Genomic DNA, 20,363 nt, shown 5'->3' with positions numbered 1-20,363 from the left:
GACCCCCACCCCCAGAGTGCTAACAAGTTAAGAAGGAGTCAGAAATGAGGCTGGAGAATTTAATTCCTAATCAGTGACCTCTAGAATTGCCCCACCCCTCCATCCCAGATGGGGGTCTAGATAGGGCTTTGCTGATTGTCACAGTTGAGGTGCCAGGATTGATCTGAGGGGACCCGAGTTGGCCACTGCTGGCCGGGACAGGGTGACAGGTGTGGATAAAGCTGGAGCAGCAGCAGGAGAGAGGCAGATGGTTTTGCAGAAGGTTGGGGCAGAGTGGGAACCACCTGTACCCCCAGCCCACCCTGCCTTCAGGGACCCAGGCCCCCTTCCTCCAACTTCTGCCGGCCCTGGGGGCTGGGAGTCAGGCTGCCTGGGGTCGGGGTCTCCTGATCAGGTCCCCAGGAGCCACCACCTCCAGGGTCTACAGTCTCGAGGCGCAAGGCAGGCAGCAAGCCTAGGCTTTTAGGCACAGATGGTGGGAAGGCCCAGGGGTCAGGCAGCCCAGAGGGCCCCTCCTCACTACTGCCCTGGCTGCCTCCATCATTGCCCCTGTTGCGGGCCACACAGGGCAGGTGATGGCTCTGGGGTGAGGGGCTCCGGCTGGTGCCTCGGCGTTCGCGGGAGGAGGGTCTCAAGGCCAGGCCAGGGAAGCGGGCCAAGCCGGGGCTGCGACTGCGGTGCCGCTTGGACTTGCCAGGACTGGGGCTTCGGGACTTGGGTGCGAGCAGCTCCAGGGTGCTGTCATCCTCATCCTCCGAGCTGGTACCTGAGCTGTCTGTGCTGCTGGCCGACTCCGAGGTAGGCAGCGAGATCTGGGCAGGAAAGTTGGTCACTGGGGTGCTCCGACGCCCAACGGGCCCCTGAGGCCTCTTGGAACCACTCCAAAACTCCTCCTTGACTGACCCAAGGAGGTCAGGCTACTTGTAGGAGGTCACGGAGCAGAATATAGAAGCTGCAGCATTTGAACAGGATCTTTGGCACCCCTGACCCTGCGTCTGGTCTACTCACCTGGAAGGGCTCCGTGACTCCAATGAGGATGCTGTGGGTGTGGCTGTAATAGCCCAGGATGAAGTCTCCGTGGCCCTTGGGCAACGACTCCTCACTGAATGTCACCTGGTGGGCCCAGGGTATAAGCCCAGGCTGGGGTCAGGGACAGCCACAGAACCCCCCGAAGGCAGTGGGGACTTCCTCCCCTTCCCCCTTCCCTGGAGTACCTGGTAGATGTTCCTGTCCACATCCTCGTGTTTGGCCCAGACATAAGCCACGTAGTCCTTGCAGTGGCGGAAACCCACCTGAGGTGAGAGGAGTCGCGGCTATCAGCCCTCTTGCCTGACCCCACCAGCCTCCCTGTGGGGCATCAAACTCTGGAGAAGCCACGATCCCACCTGGGTACCCAGTTGCTCCTCTAGGTCCTTCCTTCCCCAAGTCACTGACCACCCCACCCTTCTCACCCGGTACAAGCCGATCCAGTCCCAGGAGCTACGGGCGAACACAGTTTCCATGCGGTACCTCACCACAGCCTGCTCTGGCCTCACCCACTCGTCCGCCACCTCCAGCCGCACCAGTGGTATGTCGTCCCTGAAGGCAAACTGCCCAGGGGCAGGAGGCATCATCAGTGGAGACCCTCCAGTATCCCATGCACCCTTGGGCCTGAGTCAGCATGAAGGGGCTGAGATAAGGGCCTTTGAAGGTACTGCAGAGACAGGAAACTGAGGCAGAACAGGTCTAGGGTAAATGTCAGGCTTCCTGCCTCCTAACCTAGGGCTCTTTCATCGCCTCCTTCAGGACTGAATGAGCACACAGCTTTGAAGTTGGTAGACCATGGGTTTGGCCCTGGCTCTGTCATTGACAGGCCACGTGACCCTTGGTGAGGTTTTTTGGTTTAGATTTTATTTATTTATTTTTAGAGAAGGGGGAAGGGAAGGAGAAAGAGAGGGAGAGAAACATCAATGTGTGAGAGATACATCAATCGGTTGCCTCTGCTGGGGATCAGGCTCACAGCCTAGACATGTGTCCTGACTGGGAATCAAACCAGTGACCTTTCAGTTTGCAGACCACTGCTCAATCCACTGAGCCACACCAGTCAGGACTGATCTTATTTAACTCTTTGGGCTTTTCAGCAGATTCAGTGAGATACTGTTTGTAAAGCATCCCATAAACTTCCCAGTACACAGTAGGTATGCAATTACTGGTTTGCCTTTATGCTCCTTAATAAGGGAGATATGATGTACTGAATATTCTGGATCAAGCTGAATACCCCTGAGTGGGCAAGAAGAGCTCTGAGTAAAAGCCTGGAGACCTCAGTTCAATTCTAGGCTCTGCTACTAACTTGCTCTGTGACCTCAGGTAAGCCCTTAGCCAACCCGAGACTCAGCTTCCCCATGTGTATAAAGAGGTAGCTATGATCTTGTCATCAATCCATAAAGACAATTTATAACCACGAGTGCCCTCCTCCCAGGGTCACCCACTTGGGTGCGGTTGCTGGGGAACAGTTGGCTCGGGGACTGGCTCCACCTCTGTCCCTCATCGGACTCAGCTGGTGCCAGCCTGGGGCTTTTGTCTGCTCCCTATTTATCTGGTGTCAGGTTTCCCTCCCTTAGCTTCTGAACCAAACTGCCCCAGAAAAAAAAATAGCACTTCCTCTCACCGCCTCTAGGTTCCTAATAGCCGGTCTAGCCAGGGTGGACAATTTGAAATGCCCTCCAAAACTCCCACTAACCCCTGTTAGGATCGTGTTGCTTTGAGTAGGAGACTTAAGTTTTCTGAGCCTCAGTTTTCCTCTCCTGGGAGGAGGATTTGGACATCTCAGAGCCTACTAAGGCATTCAAGCGGACGACATACGTAAAGCGCCCCACACAGGGCCTCGAATGTAGTAGGTGCGCAACCGGTGACATTTTACAAGGGACAGAGTCCTGGACGAGGAGGGAGGGTCAGGGAAGGGCACCCGAAAGGAGTGGTCCTCAAAGTGAGGGTTAAACCTCACGCCCAAGCATTTTACCAAAGGTCACCGGAGGCCAGACAAAGGCATATTTCCTTTCCCACGTGACTACGTTCGTTACCAAGGAAAACTTTCTCTGGCCTGCTGTGCTCCCTCGTATCAGATCAAGGGAATCAGAGAGCCAAGCGTTGGGTTTCAGGGCTGGAGAGACGGAATCTCCCCTGCTCTGCCACTGCGTCTGCGTAGGACTTGGGGCACTTGCCTTCCCCCCAGGGGCCTCAAATAAACAGAGAATTGGACTACGTAGTCTCTCAGGTCCAGTTCTGACATTCTTGTTTTCCCTTCTTTATGTTGGCAACCAGGGACCTCAGTCCTAAAGCCAATGCTAAGTAACTAGAGTTTAGCTTTGTATCTTTTGTATCTCTACTCCTTCCCATCGCTACCTTGTTCTTCTAGTGACTGGCATAGGGTAAGATGGTAAATAAATAATAAATGAATATGAATGACTGCTGCATGGGGTTTAAGGAAACCTTTTTTTTCTGGTCTTATGACATATGCAAATTTTAACATAAGTTGCCCTAAACCTTTCTTGGAAGAAGGGGGTTAGAGATAAGTAGAAAAGGCATGAGCTCTGGAATCAGATTAGCCTGGGTTCAATCCCTCACTTTTCCCTTTACCAGCTGTGTGGCCCTGGGCAAGTGATACTACGTCTCGGAGCCTCAGTTTCCTCACCTGAAAGTGGCGATCATAACCCACTCCCACTCTGCTGTGACGGATGGGTACCGCTAAGGGTAGGCGAAAGGGGTGGGCTGCAGAACGCTGAGCTGGGCTTGGGGATGGCACGAGAAGAGGGTGAGGCCAGGACTCACGTGCAGGACAAACTGTGCAGCCACAGGCTTGTGGTCACTGACTGTGTATTCCATGTGGCTGCGGTAGCTGTGCTGGGTCACCTGCAGCCGGTAGCTCTCCTGTCCGGAGGGGCTGCGACCTCCTCGCGGAGCCTTGACTTTCCACAGGATACGGTCTGTCCAGGCTGGCTTCCGCTTCTTGGCACTGTGTGGGGCAGGCACAGCCCGAGTTTCAGGGGCAGCAGGTCAAGGCACAGTCCCCAGCCTCGCCTCCAGGCCCTCTTCCCTGACTCCTTTATCTAGAAGGCCCCAGCCCACATCCCCACCTCATGGCAGTGCTGCGCTCACCTGGTGTCATATTTGTTAGTACCCACGTCAAACTTGAAGGTTGGTGCAAAGTTGAGGGGTCCCTCCTGGAAGCCCTTCAGGATGGGCCAGGTGTTCTTGGCCATGTTGAGCTGTGAGGGTCCAGAAAGGCAGAATTGGACAACAGCTTGGGCAGGGCAGGTGAGGGCAAGGACCATAGCCTAGGGTACAGGTGTGTCCTGAGGCACACTCAGTGTGCTTGGGGTTTGGGGTGCAGCCTGGGATTCCGCACCTGGTCCTTCTCCCAGAGCTTGTGGAGCTGGTTGTTGTCAATGGCAAACTTGACAAAGTGTGGGTCGAAGCTCTCGATTCGGAAGTTTAGGTCCCCAAACCAGAACACGAGGCTGTTTGGGGCAGAGGTCAGTGGAGTCCTTGGGGCGGAAGAGCCCAAACTAGATTCTCCTCCACACCCCTCCAACCCGACAACATTGAACGCCCCTAGTGATGGTGATGGTGATGGCTGGGTGGCCTCAGAGCCTCCAGCCCGCCAAGGAGGAGCAGAGGGGTGCAGATCTAGAGGAAAGTTACAGTTGGTTCAGAACCTCAGTAAGGCCCTGCCCCTCAGCAAAGCTCCACCCTGCAGGCTCTGCCTCCATCAAACTCACCCAGCATCCCGGTTCCTAGATGTAGTTTGGGTGGTGACCCACCTCCGTAGGCCCCGCCTTTCCCCACAAGGCCCACCCAAATAGTATCAAGTTCCTTCTCGCAAGTTAGAGGACACTCACCTCTGAGGCCCACCCCTCCTTCACTAGCCACGCCCAACCTCCATTTGGCTCCGCCCCGGCCCGTACTCATGATCCAGGATGCCTTGCGCCCCTGGCCCCTGGAACTGCTGGAGGCTGAGGATCGTCTGGAAGTTGTCCTTGCGCTGCTCCGCCTTGTCCATGTGTGCTGGCAGGTGGCAGTTCAGGAAGCAGAGCATGTGCCCGAAGGCCGCCAGTCTCACACTTACTCCACCCTTGTTGCCCTTGAGCGGCAAGATTGGGCGGGTCTTGGGCAGGGTCCAGGCAGGGAGGTGAGGCACTGGGCAGGGCATACAGAGGGGCCAGGACAGCCAGCCCATGGAGGTGGCTTGGAGAGGGGTGGGGTCTAGGGAAAGGCGCAGAGCACTGGGACCCCCCCTCCCCCCGCCCAGGAAAAGACAAAGCGGACGGGGTCTAGAAAATAGAGTAAGATGGTGGGCGGGGTTGGGGAGAGGCGGGCCTCAGAGTAGTGGGTGGAGCGCAGGGAGAAGATCTTGCTAGTGCCAGGGATCCGGGGACTAATACACTGGCCCCTTAAGACTGTGTCCGTTCCGACCACTTCTTCGCTTACCCAATAGCCACCCAGTCCAGTGCGCGTGCAATCGGTCTGCACGTCCCTCAGGAAGGGCAGATGGTAGTACTTGGCGAACAGCAGCAGAATGACACCCTGCATCCTCACCGTACTCACCTGCGGTGGGAGGCGACTTGGCTGAGGTACAGGGCACAACCCCAGCTTCTTCACCCTTGCCCTTTCCCGTCTCTGGAGTCTGCTCCTCCAGCCTCCCTTTTCACAGACCCGGCAACAGAGGCCAGGTGGACCCCACAGCGAGTCAAGGCAGATGTAGAGCCAGGAATCCAGGGGTCTCCGCTCATCCAGAGGGTGAGGGAGGTGTTACCAGCACGAAGTTGAAAGGCGCCAGTGCATCCATGAAAAGCTCGCTCCACTGATCTGTGAAGAGCGCGTCCTTGAGCCTCTTGTTGATCATGGAGTTCACTTCCTGCAACCTGGGGTGCAGGGTGAGGGGGCTGTCGGGCTGGGGGACTCCTTAGAAGCCCCCCCCATGGGCAAGGGTCTGGGAGGCATGAGAGGCTGGGGAAAGGGTTCGTGGCCCCTGCCCTCTCACCCTATGGCAATCATGTCTGCCTTGTCACCGTCATCGCTGCCACTGCCCAGGTGGAGGAGGGATGTGACGTCGTCAGGGGGCATGGCAGTGCCCACATTCCATGTGACCACAGTGATCCTGGGGGTGCCAGTACAGGAGGGGTAACTGCAGGGCACCACGCCCTCATCCCTGGTCCCCTTCCCACAGGGCCCTTTCTGGGGAAATAAACTGAGGCGGGTGTGGGTGCAAACCCTCAGAAGGACCACAGGGGGCCCAGTATCCCACCTTCCAGACTCTCCCAGGGGAGGTCAATCGAGTTAGGGGTGGGCAAGTCCCTTAGGAGGGGATGCTGTCTTCTGAGAGTCCCAGAATGGGCCCAGCACCCCCAAGGACTCTTCCTCAAGGAGGTAAACTAGGGAAGACTAGGGCGAGCCACCCTGGAAGGATGGCTAGTCTCAGAGCTCAAGCTCCCACAATCTCTTTGGGGAGAGGGCCCCCTCACCAGAAGCCGGGGTCACTCTTGCAGGTAGGCTGAGCTGACCAAGAGGTTGATGATGATGAAGTGGATGTAGATGGGGAGGTGGTGACTGGGACTGGAATTTCTTGGGGCTGAAGGCTAGGGCTCAGGTGCCCACCAGGCCCTGCACCCTGGGTGCCAGGCCTGGGGAGGGCCATCTCAGGGGCTGGGGGGACACAGGGGGAGCAGTTGGGGGAACGGTTGGGGGAGCGGTTAGGGGAGCGGCTGGGGGAGCGACTGGGAGACCGGGGTGGCTTGGGCAGAGGTGGGGGCACAGTCTGGGCTGAGGGGACCCCTGGCCGGAAGGTGGGGGACAGAAGTCCTGGGGAGCGGGCACCAGGCTCTGTAGGGCCCTGGCCTGTATTCAAGGGCAGCGACTGGGGTGGCTGGGGCAGGACAGGATCCTCAGGGCTGCTGCGGGGGACCTCGGGCCTGGCTCTGAAGGAGGGAGAGGTCCGGGGATCTGGGAGAGCTTGGATCAAAGTTGGGGAGCCCGCAGGACTGGATGCCTGAGCCGGAGGCTGGAGATGCCCTTCAGAAGTGGGGAGAGGTCTAGGGGCTGGGACATCCCTCTGTTTAGCTGGTGTCCGTCCCACAGAGGCCAGGGCTGATCCCATGGATACTGGAGCCAGGGTCTGTTCCTGAGAGGGCGATAGAATCGGACTGGGCATTGGGGAAGAGTGGGAGGGGGGCTGTGGGCGCTGCTCCTCAGATGCCAGGGCCAGGCTTAGGCCTGAAGTGGCCAGTGCTGGCTTGGGTCCCACGGAGACAGGTGGCACCTGCTTCTGGTCCCTAGACACTGGAGCCAGCCTGGGCCCCAGAGCGGCTGGAGGCAGCCTGGGCGCAGCTGAGGCAGACATCACCAGCTGCCCCAGGGAGGTCGGAGCCAGGACCGAGCCTGAAGTGGCTGCAGGAGGCGTCCGCCCAGCAGAGGCCGACATCAACTGGCCCACAGAGGTTGAAGCCAGGCTGGAGCTGAGGCGGGCAGGAGCTGTTTTCTGCCTTTCAGGGGTAGACAGTGGAGCCAGGAGGGGTGGAGGAGATGACAAAGCCAGTCTTGGCCCCTCTGAGGAAAGTGGCCCGGCAGCACGTGGCCCCAGAGGTGCCAGAGCCAGCCTTGGTTCCAAGGGTACTGGGGCTGCCTTCTCCTTGGCTGGGAGCTGAAAACTTGAGTCCACCTTGTAGAGGACAAGTTAAAGACACAGGGTAACCCTAACCAGTGGCTTAGGCCCCGACTTCCATATAGACCCCAGAAGATTCCATACACCTAAAAAAAAAGGTACATCTTTCCAAGGAAGTTCTTCCTGATTTCTTACCTCAATCCATCCTGCTGCCCATCAGCTTCTCTTTGGGGGGAAACAGGACACAGAACCTTATCTGCTCTCTCAAGTCTGACACCTCTTTCAGAGACGGGGAAGCTAAGACCCCTGACTCAGATGAGGCAGAGCGTGAGTCTGAACCTTCCTGGTTGGCACCCACTCCCTGCCCCCCCAGGAGGGTTGGGTGGCTGGAGGCTACTGACTTGACACCCGGATGTGCTCACTCTACACCCGAGGTCCAGCGTGTTCAGTACTCTTTCCTCCTTCCCAGTCCTCAGGAACCCTCAGGTTCTCCCCACCAAACATTTCTAGCCTTGGTCATAGCCCTCTCTGTCTGCTTCACCCATTCCCAGAGCTCCACGCAGGAGCAAGAGCCGGGGTCTGAGAATGGCCATGCCCGCCCCAAGCCCAGCTCTGTGTGCCCTTAGGCAAGCACCTCTCTGCCTAGGGTCTCCGTTTTCCTGTCTGTAAAACAGAGGAACCTGGGGAAGGGTCCCTGGCCACACCTGGTTCCTGGGAAACCTTAGCCTCATCTTTCCTGCGTTTATGAGCCCAACAAGTGCTAGGGCTCCATTTGAGCCCCGAGGAGGAGTCCGTCTTCACCAAGTGTGATTCTAACGTTCAGAGCGAGTCCAGGATTCTGTTGATTGCGTCATCACCCCGCTCTGTGCCCAGGTTGTACCCTCTTACTCTCTTCACCCTCTCCCCTACCTGTGAGGACAGGTAAGCAGATTGCCTCCTTTTGTCCAGCAGGTGGAGTAGGGGTCACCCTGTCCAGTAAAGACCTCCTTTTCCTTCCCCATCTGTCTCCTGTTTCGGACACCCCTGTCTCCCGAAGACAGGATACTGTCCTTTGCCAGGGAGGGCAGGAGATTTACACTTGCCCTGGGATGGCTCCATCCCTGCCTACAGAGATGCGGTCTGTCTGCAACCCGTGCCCTTCTCGGTTCAGAGAACCCGAAACTCTGCTTCCACCGCCATCCTCAAACTCACCTCTTTACGGATGCATTTTGGGCATCCCCCTTGCCTCCAGGTATCCCACTATGCACCCCCCGCCCACCAACCACCACGCCGCCTCCGGCACTAACAACTTAGACATCCCAGATGTCACAGTTTTAGTCTTCAGGGACAAGCCTCCTCATTTTGCATTGTCTCAGAGAGGACAAGCAACTTGCCCAAGGTCACACAGCAAAGCTGGAGCACAGCTGGGTCACTTAACACTCAGTCCAGTGTTCTCCTGCAGGATCCTGGGGATAGCTAACTCCGTTTCTCTCTGGGTGTCCCATCACTGCCCCCTCAGGCCTCAAGGTGCCCTGTTCACCCATCCCTGCTCAGTGGACAGAGGAGAGTGCCAGTCCCTCAGCCAGGGTCACCAGGGTGCCTGCAGTGTGTGTGTGGCGGGGGTGTGGAGGTTACAGCCTAAGGATCAGGAATGGGGAGGCTAGATTTTAGGGGTCTTACCTTGGAGGGTGCTCCAGTTTGGAAAACCCCATGGGGCATGGGCAGGGGGCCCAGGCCAGCCAGGGTCCCTGGCCTCCTGCTGCCACTGCTGCTGTGGCCCTCCATGTCTGCAGCCCCTGGCAGCCCGGGCTCCCTCAGGCTCTAGATCCAGCTCCTCCGCTCCCGGGGACCAGTGATGTCATCAGCCGTTTCAACCTGCTGAGAATTTAAAGGCACAGGCATCCACTTCCCAACCCAGAGGTGGCCAGGACAAGGTGGCCTATCCCCTGACTGCTGAAGCTGGCACAGTCCTGGGAGTGTGGGGAAGTGTGCCCGCTGGCTTGGCCTGAGTTCCACCTGGCAGCATGGAGTAAGCTCTGTCTGTACCCCTCCGTCACCCCGCCAGTAGGCCTGGTTGGCCCTTGCTGAAGGGAGGGGCATTGACACACCTGAGGGAAAAGTCGAAACAAGTAGCTCAGAGGTCAGCACCCTCTTCAGGGCCTCCAAGACACCTGAGTCTCTACCCTGATCCTGTGACCTTCCTGGTGCCCTGCCATCTCAGGACTTGCCTTGGCCCCCACCCTTGCCCCATTTCCAGGCCTTGATGCCTGCTGCCTGCCTGGCTCTATTCTTCCCATCCCAGAGCCAGACACTCAGGCTCCAGCTACTGGAGTCCTTTCCCATTTCAGCCTCAGCACTGCCCCTTCTCCTCTGCAGACTCCTATCTGCCTGCCCTAGGACTCCCACAGCCAGGCCCATCCCATCCCAGTTCCCTTCGGCTTTCCTCTCTCTGTACTCAGTGGGTGTGGTTTTGGAAAGGCTATGTGGTCAAGGTCGTGTACTAAGCCGGGGAGGTCTCCTGCATTTCAATGAGGAAAGGGAGTGTCCTCAGTGACCCAAGACAAGTATGAGCCAATTGGGGTATCTGGAGGAAGGAAACTAGGGTGGAAAAAGACCAGCAGTGGGAGAATGAATTGGCAGGAAGGTCCTGGGAGCCCCTTTGGCCAGGACCTAGCACAGACCTTGGTCTCCAACAGGCCCAGGGCGATGACTGTTGAATGAATGAACAAATGAATGAATGAGTGAATGAGTAACAAGGTTCAGGGATGGCTGTGGGCCCTTTGCTTCTTCCTCTTCCCTATTATCATTCTTATCTGCTAAGCCGTCCCTGAAATCCCAATTCCTCCAGAATTGCTGGATTGCTTAGAGTGATCCTGCTCAGTTTAGGCAGATAATATTCAGTTTTTTGACCAGAGCTCCCTGTTAGGCAACAGCCACCTTTGCATCCTCATAGGCCTGTGTGGTTCCCAACATGAAAGTCATGTGGACATAAGACTTTCTGTCCCTGGATGGGCTTTCCACCTATCTCCGGGTCTAGTCTGTGTTTCTGGGCCAGCAGCTCTGCAAAGGCTGGAATTGTGGAGATAGACACAGATCATAATATCATGGCCCTGGCGTAGAAAGGTATTTGGATGGTGATGGTGGAGGTGATGATAGTGGTGATAGGGGAGGTGACTAGTGGTGGAGATGATGACGTACATCATTGTGATGATGGGAGTGCAGGGCTGACAGTGATGGAGGAGCTGGTGGTGTTGATGATGATGGTGATGGAAGAGGTGATAACAAAGGTATGGACGTTGGCGGTGGTGGAGATAGAAGAATGAAGGGGTGGTAGTAATGGTGAGAAGGGTGATAGTGAAAGTGGAGGAGAGATGGGGCAGAAGAGGATGTTGTATCGATGGAAGAAGAGGTGGTTGTGGAGCTGGAGGTGGGGGTGGTGGTGAGGGAGGAAGTGAGAGTAGACATGGTAGAGGTGTGCAGGCCACCGGAGAGAGAAGGAAAACTTGAATGTGCCCTGTCCAGCCCTCTGACTCCTATTTCACAGATGAGATAATGGAGACACCCCTAATAGTACTGGGCTTCTCATGCAATCCCAGTCCCCCGGGGCCAAGGCCTTAGGCTCAGCCATGGGGGCTGGGACAAGGGCATCAAAGTCCTTTGGAAGCCAGGCAAATGCCATGCAAATGAGTGTGCAGAGGGGTACTCGGTGCTAGCTGGGCAGCCTAGGATTTCTCTATCCTCTTCTCTTCCTGAGCTCAGATCCTGCAGGAAACTTTGTTTCTGGCCCTGCTACTGACTGACTTGGGAAGTTCACTCAGATTCCCGATTTGTGTAAGGGAGATAAAAACAGCTGATACCTCCTAAGGTGGCTGTGAAGGCTCAACAAGATAGTACATATGGAGTGTTGAGCACAGAGCCTGGCACAAGTAAGGTCTCAGTCAGGGTAGCTGCTCTGGAGTTCTCATCAACATCACCATCATTATCATCTTTAACATGCCCATTTGGTGGATGCTGAAACCGAGGCCCAAGGCAATTGTATCCCTGGGGGGAAGGGGAAGGGACTCTGAGACCCAGACATGGCCTAACCAAGGGAAGGAGGTGGGGGGCGGACCCTGGCTGAGAAGGGAGCCGGGGGAGATCTATATTTGAGCTCCTGGTGTGATGACTAAGGAGGTTGATAACAGGCTCCGGGGCTCAGGGCGGCAGGCCGGGGGCAGCTGCCAGGGAGAACCGCCCCCCTGCTGCAGATAGCTGGCTCCCTCCCTTCCCTCATTGGAGGGGGTGGGGTGTGTACTGAGGCACAGGGTACAGCTTGTCCAGCCCCCTTTTGGAAGCTCTTAGTGCTAACCTTCAGGCGGTTTGGGTTGGGAAGAGGAAAGGACAGAGTTGGTGGTTGGCAGATTATCTTGGTTACTCTCCATAGTAACCCTGAAAGGTTGGAAATAAGATCCCCGTTTGACAGAGGAAGAAACTGAGGCCAGTAGGGGACAGAGAATGGGGTTCCCAGGGAGATAGTGGATAATTCCTTCCCACAGAGGTGACCATTGAACCCCTTCTTCGAAGGTGAGTCCATGTTGCCAAATTGAAGAGGAGCAATGTCCTGGGAAGCAGAGTAAGAGCAGGTGCAAAGGTATGGTTTGTGGCAAGTTCTGTCTGTGAAAGGATGCAAAATTTGGACATACACCCTTGTGGCCCTTTGGCTCAGAGTAAATACACCATGAGCAGGCATATACACCTTCCTCTGTCCTCCTCCTCTTCCTCTATCTGCCTCCCAGGTGCTTCTGTGAGTGATAATGGTCCAGAAAGGTCTGTCCTCTCTTCAACCCCTGGTCACCCTGCCCAGGCCTACCATAAGGGAGGTCACACTGTGGCCACTGAGAAATGGCTGGAGATGCAGATGGTCCCACATATGAGTGTACTGGGGAAGGTGGAAAAAGTAAGTGTTAGGGAGAGCTTCCTGCAGGAGAAAAATGCAAAGGGTATGGGGGAGCATTTCTCCTCCCAAGACTTCACTCCAGGGTTCCTGCTGGTATCAAAGGCCACATGTCATGTCACCGTCCCCTTGTTCTCATCCTCTGGGGTAGGTGTCATCTTTACACCCCACTTGCCCCTGCAGGAAATGGGCTCAAGGAGGAGGACTGACTTTCCCAAGGTCACGCAGCTGGGGCTGAGGCTCAGGCATCCCTCCTCCCTCTCCACCGCTCCCCCTCCTCCTAGGCAGCCTGGCACCCGCTGTCAGCTGCTCTGAAGTGAGTGGCTATTTTTATTCTGGTGCGAGGGGATCTCGGGCAGCAGAGCCATGTAGGTTAGAAGGCTCTAGGACACCCGGCTTCAGCACGCAAGGAGAGCCTTATTGCAGGGACATAAGCTTGCTTGGGGGCTCATGCTGGCTGACCTGCCCTGGGCTCCCGTGCCTTCAGAAACTTTTTTATTAGACCTCAGAACAGAGCACAGAGCCAGATTCAACCCTGACTCTGATTCCAGATCCACCTTGAGCCCCAGTCTTGGTGTTCACTGAGCCCTGATCCCGTGCCAAGACTGAGCCGCTACCTCAGCTCTAGACTGAGCTCTGACCGTGACCTTAGATTGAGCCCTGACTCTGGTCACATATGGAGCCTGGTCCAAGCCTGACTAAGGCTGATCCCAACTTGAGACCTTGATTCTGGGCCCAGATTGAGCCCTGATCCTCACTTAAGACTGAGTCATAATCACAAACTGAATTCCCACCCTAGTCTAGATGAACCTTTGACTTTATGCTGAGCCTTAACCCCAAGTTTAGACTGAGCTCCAAGTCTCGTCGTTAACTGAACCCTGAACCCGGTGGAAGACCGAGTCCTGATCTTGTCTACAGACTGAGCCCTGAGCCTAATCAATGGACTGAATCCTGACCTCAAACTGAGCTCTGACTCTGGGTCACACAACTCTGGTCACACACTGACCCATAACCTCAGGCTGTCATTGAACCTGGTCACAGACTGAGCCTTGATCCTTGTTGCAGAGTGAGGCCCACGACTAATCATCGAGCACCGACTCCGGCCCCAGACTCAGTTCTAACCCTGGCCTCAGGCTAAGGGCTGGCCCTGATCCTGTCTGAGCCTGACCCCATCACAGACTAAACCCCAAACCCAGTTCCACCTGACGAAGCCCGCTGGCCTAGATTACAAACTGCCACATAAGGGAATGGATTACGATCAGAGATCATTCTGGGAGATTCTGGGCCTCCCACGGCTGCTGATGCAGAATGTTCCCGGTACTGTTGTGGCCAGTGTCTCTACCATTGGTTCCACTGGCTGGATAGTCAACCCTCAGCAGCCTAGGTTGTGGGCCCTCCAGGCCGCAGCATCCAGGTTAATGCAATGAAAGTGGTTTGGTGGCATCTATCCAGTGAACAACATGGGCCCACAGGGCATTGAGGCTTGGTTCTGTCTGCAGGAAAACCACAGGCTCTATCTCCATGGGGCCTCAGGCTTTAGCCACTTGGAGGCCTTTGCTGGGGTATGGGGTCAGGTAGAGGGAGCCCATGACATGTGTCCCCCCTTTTTTTTTAATTCTCACCCAAGGATAGTTTTTAAATTGATTTTAGAGAGTGGGGAAGAGAGAGAGAAACATCTATTGACTATCTTTCGTATGTGCCCCAACAGGGGATCAAACCCAAAACCTAGGTATGTGCCCTGACTGGGAGCCCAACCAGCAACCTTTCGGTGTACAGGACAATGCTCCAACCAACCGAGCAACTGGGCCAGGGCCATTGATTTTTTCAATAATGTTTACTCTTTGTGTTTAGGTAATAGATATTTATTATAGCAAATACAGGAAAAGTGTAAAGAAGAAAACTTTCACCTATAATTTCATCTACCAAGAAATGGCCATTTGATTTCTTGGGTTGTTCCTTCTAGATTTGGTTTTTGGTCTAGGCATATGTAGGGCGAGGCAACAGTATGTTTACAGTTGTGAGTATGTGCAACAATTTATTCTTGTATGATTTACTAATTATTGGATTATTTTGTATATAAACAATTGTAAACCTCTTTTGGCCACACCCTGTATATTGACATATACATATTTTATGAAATTGGGCCCTGGCTGGTGTAGCTCAGTGGATTGAGCTCAGGCTGCGAACCAAAACATTGCAGGTTCGGTTCTCAGTCAGGGCACATGCCTGGGTTGCAGGCCACAGCCCCCAGCAACCGCACATTGATGTTTCTCTCTCTCTCTTTCTCCCTTCCTTTGCCTCTCTAAAAATAAAATAAATAAAATCTTTTTAAAAATTAAAAAGAAAGAAATTGGTTGGTTACTCTGTTGCTGTCACAATGTCCATTACCACCCATATCCTCGATGAGCTTCAGGAATGGGTCCCAGTTGGTTCAGCCAATGAGTAATTCCCATTTTTCCAGCCACATGACTGGATCATGAATGGACTAGTGAGCTACAAGGAGGGTTTTTGGGAAAGAAAGTTCGTTTACTTTCCTGAGGAGATGGCCAAAAAAAAATTACCCCTTGATTAGATGTGAACAAAGAAGTGTGCAGTCCTGGGGAGTGCTGGCAGCCATCTCGACACTGTGCAGGTAACTGGCCTAATGGTCAGCTGAAACTATGGAAAGAGGAATGGGGAGAGACCAAGTTTTGATGGTTTTATCAAGTGGATTAAACTCTGCCTAAAGCCCTCCCCACCATTCAACTATTTTGTTATTTGAGCCAAAAGATGCCCTTTATTAAGTCAGTTGAAGCCCAGAGCATCATGACTCCCAAATGCTATTGCTGTTTGGTGGTGGGATTTTTTAACAACGAACACTTTTCATGTCAATCAACACTATGCTACACCATTTGAAATAATTACATGGTTCTCAATCCTATGGAGGTATCATCATTTATTTAATTCATTCCCTGCAGTGACATACTTAGGTTATAGCTCCAGTTTTTCACCATGATAAATTGTTTTCTTTTTAAAGATTTTATTTTTTTTATTTTTAGAGAGAGGGAAAGGGAGGGAGAAAGAGAGGGATTATTGAAACATCAGTATGTGAGAGAAACATCAACTGGTTACCTCTTGCACACGCCTAACCTGGGACCCAGGCCACAGCCCAGGCATGTGCCCTAACTGGGAATCAAACCCACAATCTTTTGGTTTACAGGACTACACTCAACCCACTGAGCCATACCAGTCACGGCTAAACTGTGTTTTGATAAACAAGCTTGACCTAACCATTGGCCCCCTCTCTGATGATTACTTTGGAATGAAGAAATGACTAGGTTGAAGAAAATTTATATATACATAAATGTATACACATAAAAATCTCCTAACCCAAGGAGAGGCTTATTGATTTTAGAGAGGGGAAAGGGAGGAAGAGAGGGAGAGAAACATCAGTGTGAGAAAGAAACATCAATCGGTGGCCTCTCGCACGTGCCTTAACCTGGACGGAACCTGCAACCTAGGGATGTGTCTTCACCAGGGAGCAAACCCATGACCTTTTGGTTTATAGGACAATGTTCCAACCAACTCAGCCACACCAGCCAGGGCCAAAGAAATATTTTTATGGTTTTGATTATTGAGTCAAATCGCCCTTCAGGAGCTTGGATGAATTCACACTTACACAGCACTCAATGGAATGTTAGACTTAGCCTATTATGTTAAAAATCTGGACAGAACCAATTATATTTATAGTTTCTTCATCTGTTTATAAAGTTTCATGTATCCATCTATAAAGAATGGATATTAAATAATGGGTCTAGGCCTATCATTATTCAACCTTTATAATCAAGTCAGTGAATGGGAGGTAGCAGGGTGAGCAAAGGCCTTAGTGCAGACCTGACATCTGCTAGGTTCAATGTCTAGGGTCCATGATACTTTTAGGGGTCCAGGAAAATGTGTTAGTTTTAATTTCTTTTAAAGTCAGAAGAAAAATGAATATGTAATAGTGAATCCAACCTGGATTATATTCTTTTTTTTTTTTATTAAAGCAGTTGTAAAATCCAATTTTTAATATATTTTCTTAGAAATGGAGGAAGGGGTTCAGAAAGGCAAAAGTGCCTAGGGTCCATGAACATCATAACGCTGCCTTGGTGTGATGTTGGGAATTTTGAGACCCAGTCTAGATTCAGTGGAAAGATCACGGTGCTCAATTTGCCGAGTCTTCCGTAGGCCTGCAGAGGAGAGATGGCATTCTGATCCAGTTATCTTTGGTTTGGTGAGAAGAGCCCAGAGGTATTTCGGGTTCAAATCTCAGATCCACAACTTAATCACTTTTTACCTTTCTTAGCCTGTTTCCTAATCTGCCAAACGGGGTTCATAGGGCTTTTATGAGGTAAAGAATGAAATAATGAAAACTAACATCGTAGCAGGTACTGTTCTAAAACGCTTTATGGATATTAACCTTTTTATCCTTCTAGCTCCTATAGAGTACGTAATGTACCTATCGCCACAATATGTGCCCCAGGGAATTGAAACCTTAATCGAAATTTCGTCCAGAAAGATAAAAAACAAACAAGAATTCCCCGGGCCTCAGTTTCCCCATCCTGAAATCCCGTGTATGACTTAGAAACCCGTGTCCGACCGCATCTCGCCCGCGCCCCCTACAGGCACGAGGCGGCGCTGTCTGGCGGCATCCTGCCGGAGCGCCCACTCCCTCTGTCGGCAGAGGGAGCATAGACATCCTTGGGACTGAGAAAGTCCAGGCCTGGGGGCCGGAGAGGAGCCAGAACCCCACCAGGAGCAAGCTGGGGGATGCTTTTGCGGGCTTGTAGACGAACACCCGGAGTTGGGGGCGTGATCTCTGGCGGGGAGGGGCGGGGCCTCGGGTGGGGGCGGGGCCAGACCGCAGGCCCAGACGTGGCGCAGCGGCCCGGCATTTCACCTCCCGCTTGCTGATTTTCCTCGCCCGGGTTCCGATGCGTTTCCCGCTGCCTCCGCTGCTGCTGCTTCTCGCGGCACTCGCTTCCGCCACCACAACCTTCCGACCCGACTGGAACCGTCTGCACGGCCTTGCCCGAGCCCGGGTAGAGGTGAGTGTTTCGGCCCCCAGCCCGAAGACCGCGGCTCTCACGCCCTGCGGCCCCTTAGCCTGGGCACCATCGCCCGCTGTGGCCCCAGGACCCGAATCCCAAGTCTCCATTGGCTCTGGGACCACCCCTCCTACTTCCCAGCCTCTGGACGGACGCCCCAGCACCCACCGTGGAAGCCCGAGACACTCGATCTTGCGGCCTGGAAATCCGAACTCCTCCCCAGCTCCCCATCAGATCAGACAGCGGGCCCCCAGACACATTGACGCTGTCCCCTAACTCTTCTCCTGGCCTATGACTCTTCCAAGCCTGCCCTCTGGATCTCAATTTCCCATCCTTCCCCCCCACCCCCCATCGCTTCACTTTTCCCTGGAATTCCTCCCGCACCGCAGTTCCATATGGTCTCTCTTCCCTCGCCTGGGGGAGGGAAGACTTTCTGAGTGCCTTCCCCCACCGTTCGGGAGCCAGGGAAGGGGGCTAGGAACTGCATTACCAATACTCTGCAGCAGCCCCTCTACCCTTACACCCTTCCGCGGGGAAATTCTCCACCAGAATCCCTGTCTTGCTGTGTGACTTGGATCATCGCAGCCCCTCTCTGGGCCTCAGTTGTCTGTCTGAACAAAGAGGCTGGAGGAGGCTCTGACCACTGTGACTCACTGGGTTGAGCGTAGTCCTGCAAACCAAAAGGTCCTCAGTTCAATTACTGGTCGTCAGGGCACATGCGTGGGTTGCAGGCCAGGTCCCCTGTTGGGAGCATGCAAGAGGCAACCGGTGGATGTTTCTCTCACACATCAATGTTTCTCTCCTTTCCTTTCTCCTTTCCTTTCTCTCTCTCTCTAAAAATAAATAAGTACAGTCTTTAAAAAGGCGGGGGCAGGAGGAGGAAGGACTAGAATGGGTGGTCCTGGAGTCTGGAATCCTGCTGGGAGGTGCCTCTTTTCCCTCAGGAAGTGTAGGGGCCCTCCCATCTTCTCATGTTGGTTAAGCAACCAGATGGTCTATGGGGCTGCCCCTCCGGTGGCAGGGAGGGCCGGCTCTGCTTGGGGTGGGGTAGGGACCAGATGGCAGATGTCTCTAATGGGGGTGCCCAGGGCAGTTCTGAGCTGTTTCCTTCTGCGGTGCTCCACCCTGAGGCTCTAGGGGCCAAAGGTGAGGCCCAGGTCTCTACTCCCTGAGAGGAATGGGGTGACCATTTCTCTTGGGCTCAGTCAACAGTCAGCAAGATGTGCAGGCAAGAGTCCCGAGGCCCTTGTGTAAGTGCCCTCGTGTCTCTGGCCTTGCCCTCTTTGCCCTTGGTATTACCAGGCCTCAGTTTCCCTGTCTGTACAGAGTCCCCCTTTCTGCTTACAAGAGGCCTCCATCTCCCCCATCTCTATACCTCGGGAACTGCTGGAGTAATTAATTCACAGCCTGCACCAAGTGGGAGACGACAGTGAAATGGCTTTGGGGGTGTGCTTGGGGCAGGTGTGAGGTTTTCTTGACCCATGCCATTTTGTTCCCCTCCAGACCTGTGGAGGATGACAGCTGAATCGCCTGAAGGAGGTGAGTTTGAAGGAAGAGGTCCCAGCTCTGTCTTCCCTGAGCCTCTTGGGGGCGGGTGGGGTGGTGGGCAACAAGGTCCCAATGACTGGGTCCGGGAGGACCTCTGGGCTGGTTCAGGAGCTTGCACCTGACTGGCTGCACCTCGCTGGGCTTCAGCTTCCCTTTGCTACCTTGAGGGGGTTGGGGTCTGATGCTTTGGTTTCTCCCCAGGTGAAGGCCTTTGTCACCCAGGACATCCCACTCTAGTATCCTTCTTTGGTTCTGGGGGAGGCAGAATAGGGAGGGAATCTGGGAGAAAGAATCTCCTTCTACTTAATTTCGCTGATAGGATGACAAATGGTTTTCATCTGACAAGTAGAATTGATTGGTAGTGTCTGCTCAGAGAATTCCAAGGTGGTCTCCAAGTTGGGTAGGCAACGGAATTGACTGAGGACTACCACAGACACGGGAACGGAGAGGAGGGCCCTTTGCTTCTGTGGACCCTCATTTCCTCACCTGTAAATGGGGATCCCTGCGCTACCTCGGCAAACAAGGCTGTGCTGTTCACATCAGCAAGGCCCTGGGAGCCCCTGCCTGGCCCACCACTACCCACCTTAACTTTCCAGTCACAACCTCGTAATGAAACACCTCCCGGGGGCGGACCCAGAGCTGGTGCTGCTGGGCCACCGCTCGGAGGAGCTGGAGGTGAGGCCTGGGAAGGCGGAGGGGGCGGGGAGAGGGCAGGGGGCGGGGCAAAAAGCCGCCGGTAAGCTGACTCAGTCCCTCCCCTTCAGCGAATCCCGCTCAGCGAAATGACCCGCGAGGAGATCAACGCTCTGGTGCAGGAGCTCGGCTTCTACCGCAAGGCAGCGCCCGACGACCCTGTGCCCCCCGAGTACCTGCAGGCGCCTGCTAGGCCTGCTGAAGGCTCTCCGGACCGCGCTGACCTGTAGGTCCGGGAGTGCGGCATCCCCCTGACTGCGCCCTGCGGACAGAATGAAGCGCTCAGTGTCCCGGGAGCACCTCCCTCGCTGAGAGCCGAAGCCTCGTCCTGGAGGGAGCGGGCAGGGATGGAGTTGGGGGTTCCTCTCAATTCCCCTTTATTCTCTCCCACTAACCCCCTTTAGCTAGCTGCACTAAATCTTCTTCCGTCTTTAAGAGATTTGACTCCTTCTTTGCTGCGGGCGGGTGGGGAGTAGCAGTCCCCCTTCCCTCCATTCAACCCTCGGAA

The 20,363-nt window shown here is 54.5% G+C and overlaps 2 protein-coding genes across 5 annotated transcripts; one reads left to right on the top strand and one right to left on the bottom strand.

The window, feature by feature from the left end:
* Positions 1-45: 45 nt before the first annotated feature.
* INPP5J (inositol polyphosphate-5-phosphatase J) lies at positions 46-10,034 on the bottom strand. Of its 4 annotated transcripts, XM_036013665.1 has the most exons (14): positions 9,296-10,034; positions 7,295-7,693; positions 6,501-7,156; positions 6,020-6,136; positions 5,792-5,900; positions 5,467-5,583; positions 4,944-5,119; positions 4,385-4,496; positions 4,135-4,244; positions 3,808-3,991; positions 1,452-1,589; positions 1,215-1,292; positions 1,009-1,113; positions 46-812 (listed from the first exon to the last, which is right to left on the bottom strand). In XM_036013665.1, exons 1-14 carry the CDS (start codon positions 9,398-9,400, stop codon positions 309-311), a joined length of 2,910 nt encoding a protein of 969 aa, XP_035869558.1. In that variant the 5' UTR covers positions 9,401-10,034; the 3' UTR covers positions 46-308. The 4 variants fall into 4 exon arrangements, with proteins under 4 accessions (XP_035869558.1, XP_028383941.1, XP_035869559.1 ...); XM_028528140.2 differs by having other exon boundaries at positions 6,501-7,693; XM_036013666.1 differs by lacking the exon at positions 7,295-7,693 and having other exon boundaries at positions 9,296-10,031.
* A 7,363-nt stretch (positions 10,035-17,397) lies between these two features.
* Positions 17,398-20,290, top strand: SELENOM (selenoprotein M). Its single transcript, XM_028528128.2, has 5 exons — positions 17,398-17,614; positions 19,118-19,153; positions 19,364-19,398; positions 19,759-19,837; positions 19,927-20,290. The coding sequence occupies exons 1-5, from the start codon at positions 17,501-17,503 to the stop codon at positions 20,083-20,085; spliced, it is 423 nt and encodes a 140-aa protein (XP_028383929.1). The 5' UTR covers positions 17,398-17,500; the 3' UTR covers positions 20,086-20,290.
* The last annotated feature ends 73 nt before the right edge of the window (positions 20,291-20,363 follow it).

This window comes from Phyllostomus discolor, chromosome 13, assembly GCF_004126475.2.
Source record: "Phyllostomus discolor isolate MPI-MPIP mPhyDis1 chromosome 13, mPhyDis1.pri.v3, whole genome shotgun sequence".
In the NCBI taxonomy this organism is placed as follows: Eukaryota; Metazoa; Chordata; class Mammalia; order Chiroptera; family Phyllostomidae; genus Phyllostomus; species Phyllostomus discolor.
This window is presented reverse-complemented; position numbering and strand designations above follow the sequence as displayed.

Excerpts from the sequence above, each read along its gene's own strand:
- INPP5J (XM_028528140.2), bottom strand. The coding sequence starts at position 9,400 with ATGGAGGGCCACAGCAGCAGTGGCAGCAGGAGGCCAGGGACCCTGGCT. Across the intron at positions 5,120-5,466 it reads CTGGACTGGGTGGCTATTGG|GGCAACAAGGGTGGAGTAAG; the intron begins GTAAGCGAAGAA and ends TTGCCGCTCAAG. Across the intron at positions 4,245-4,384 it reads AGCTCTGGGAGAAGGACCAG|CTCAACATGGCCAAGAACAC; the intron begins GTGCGGAATCCC and ends GGACCCTCACAG.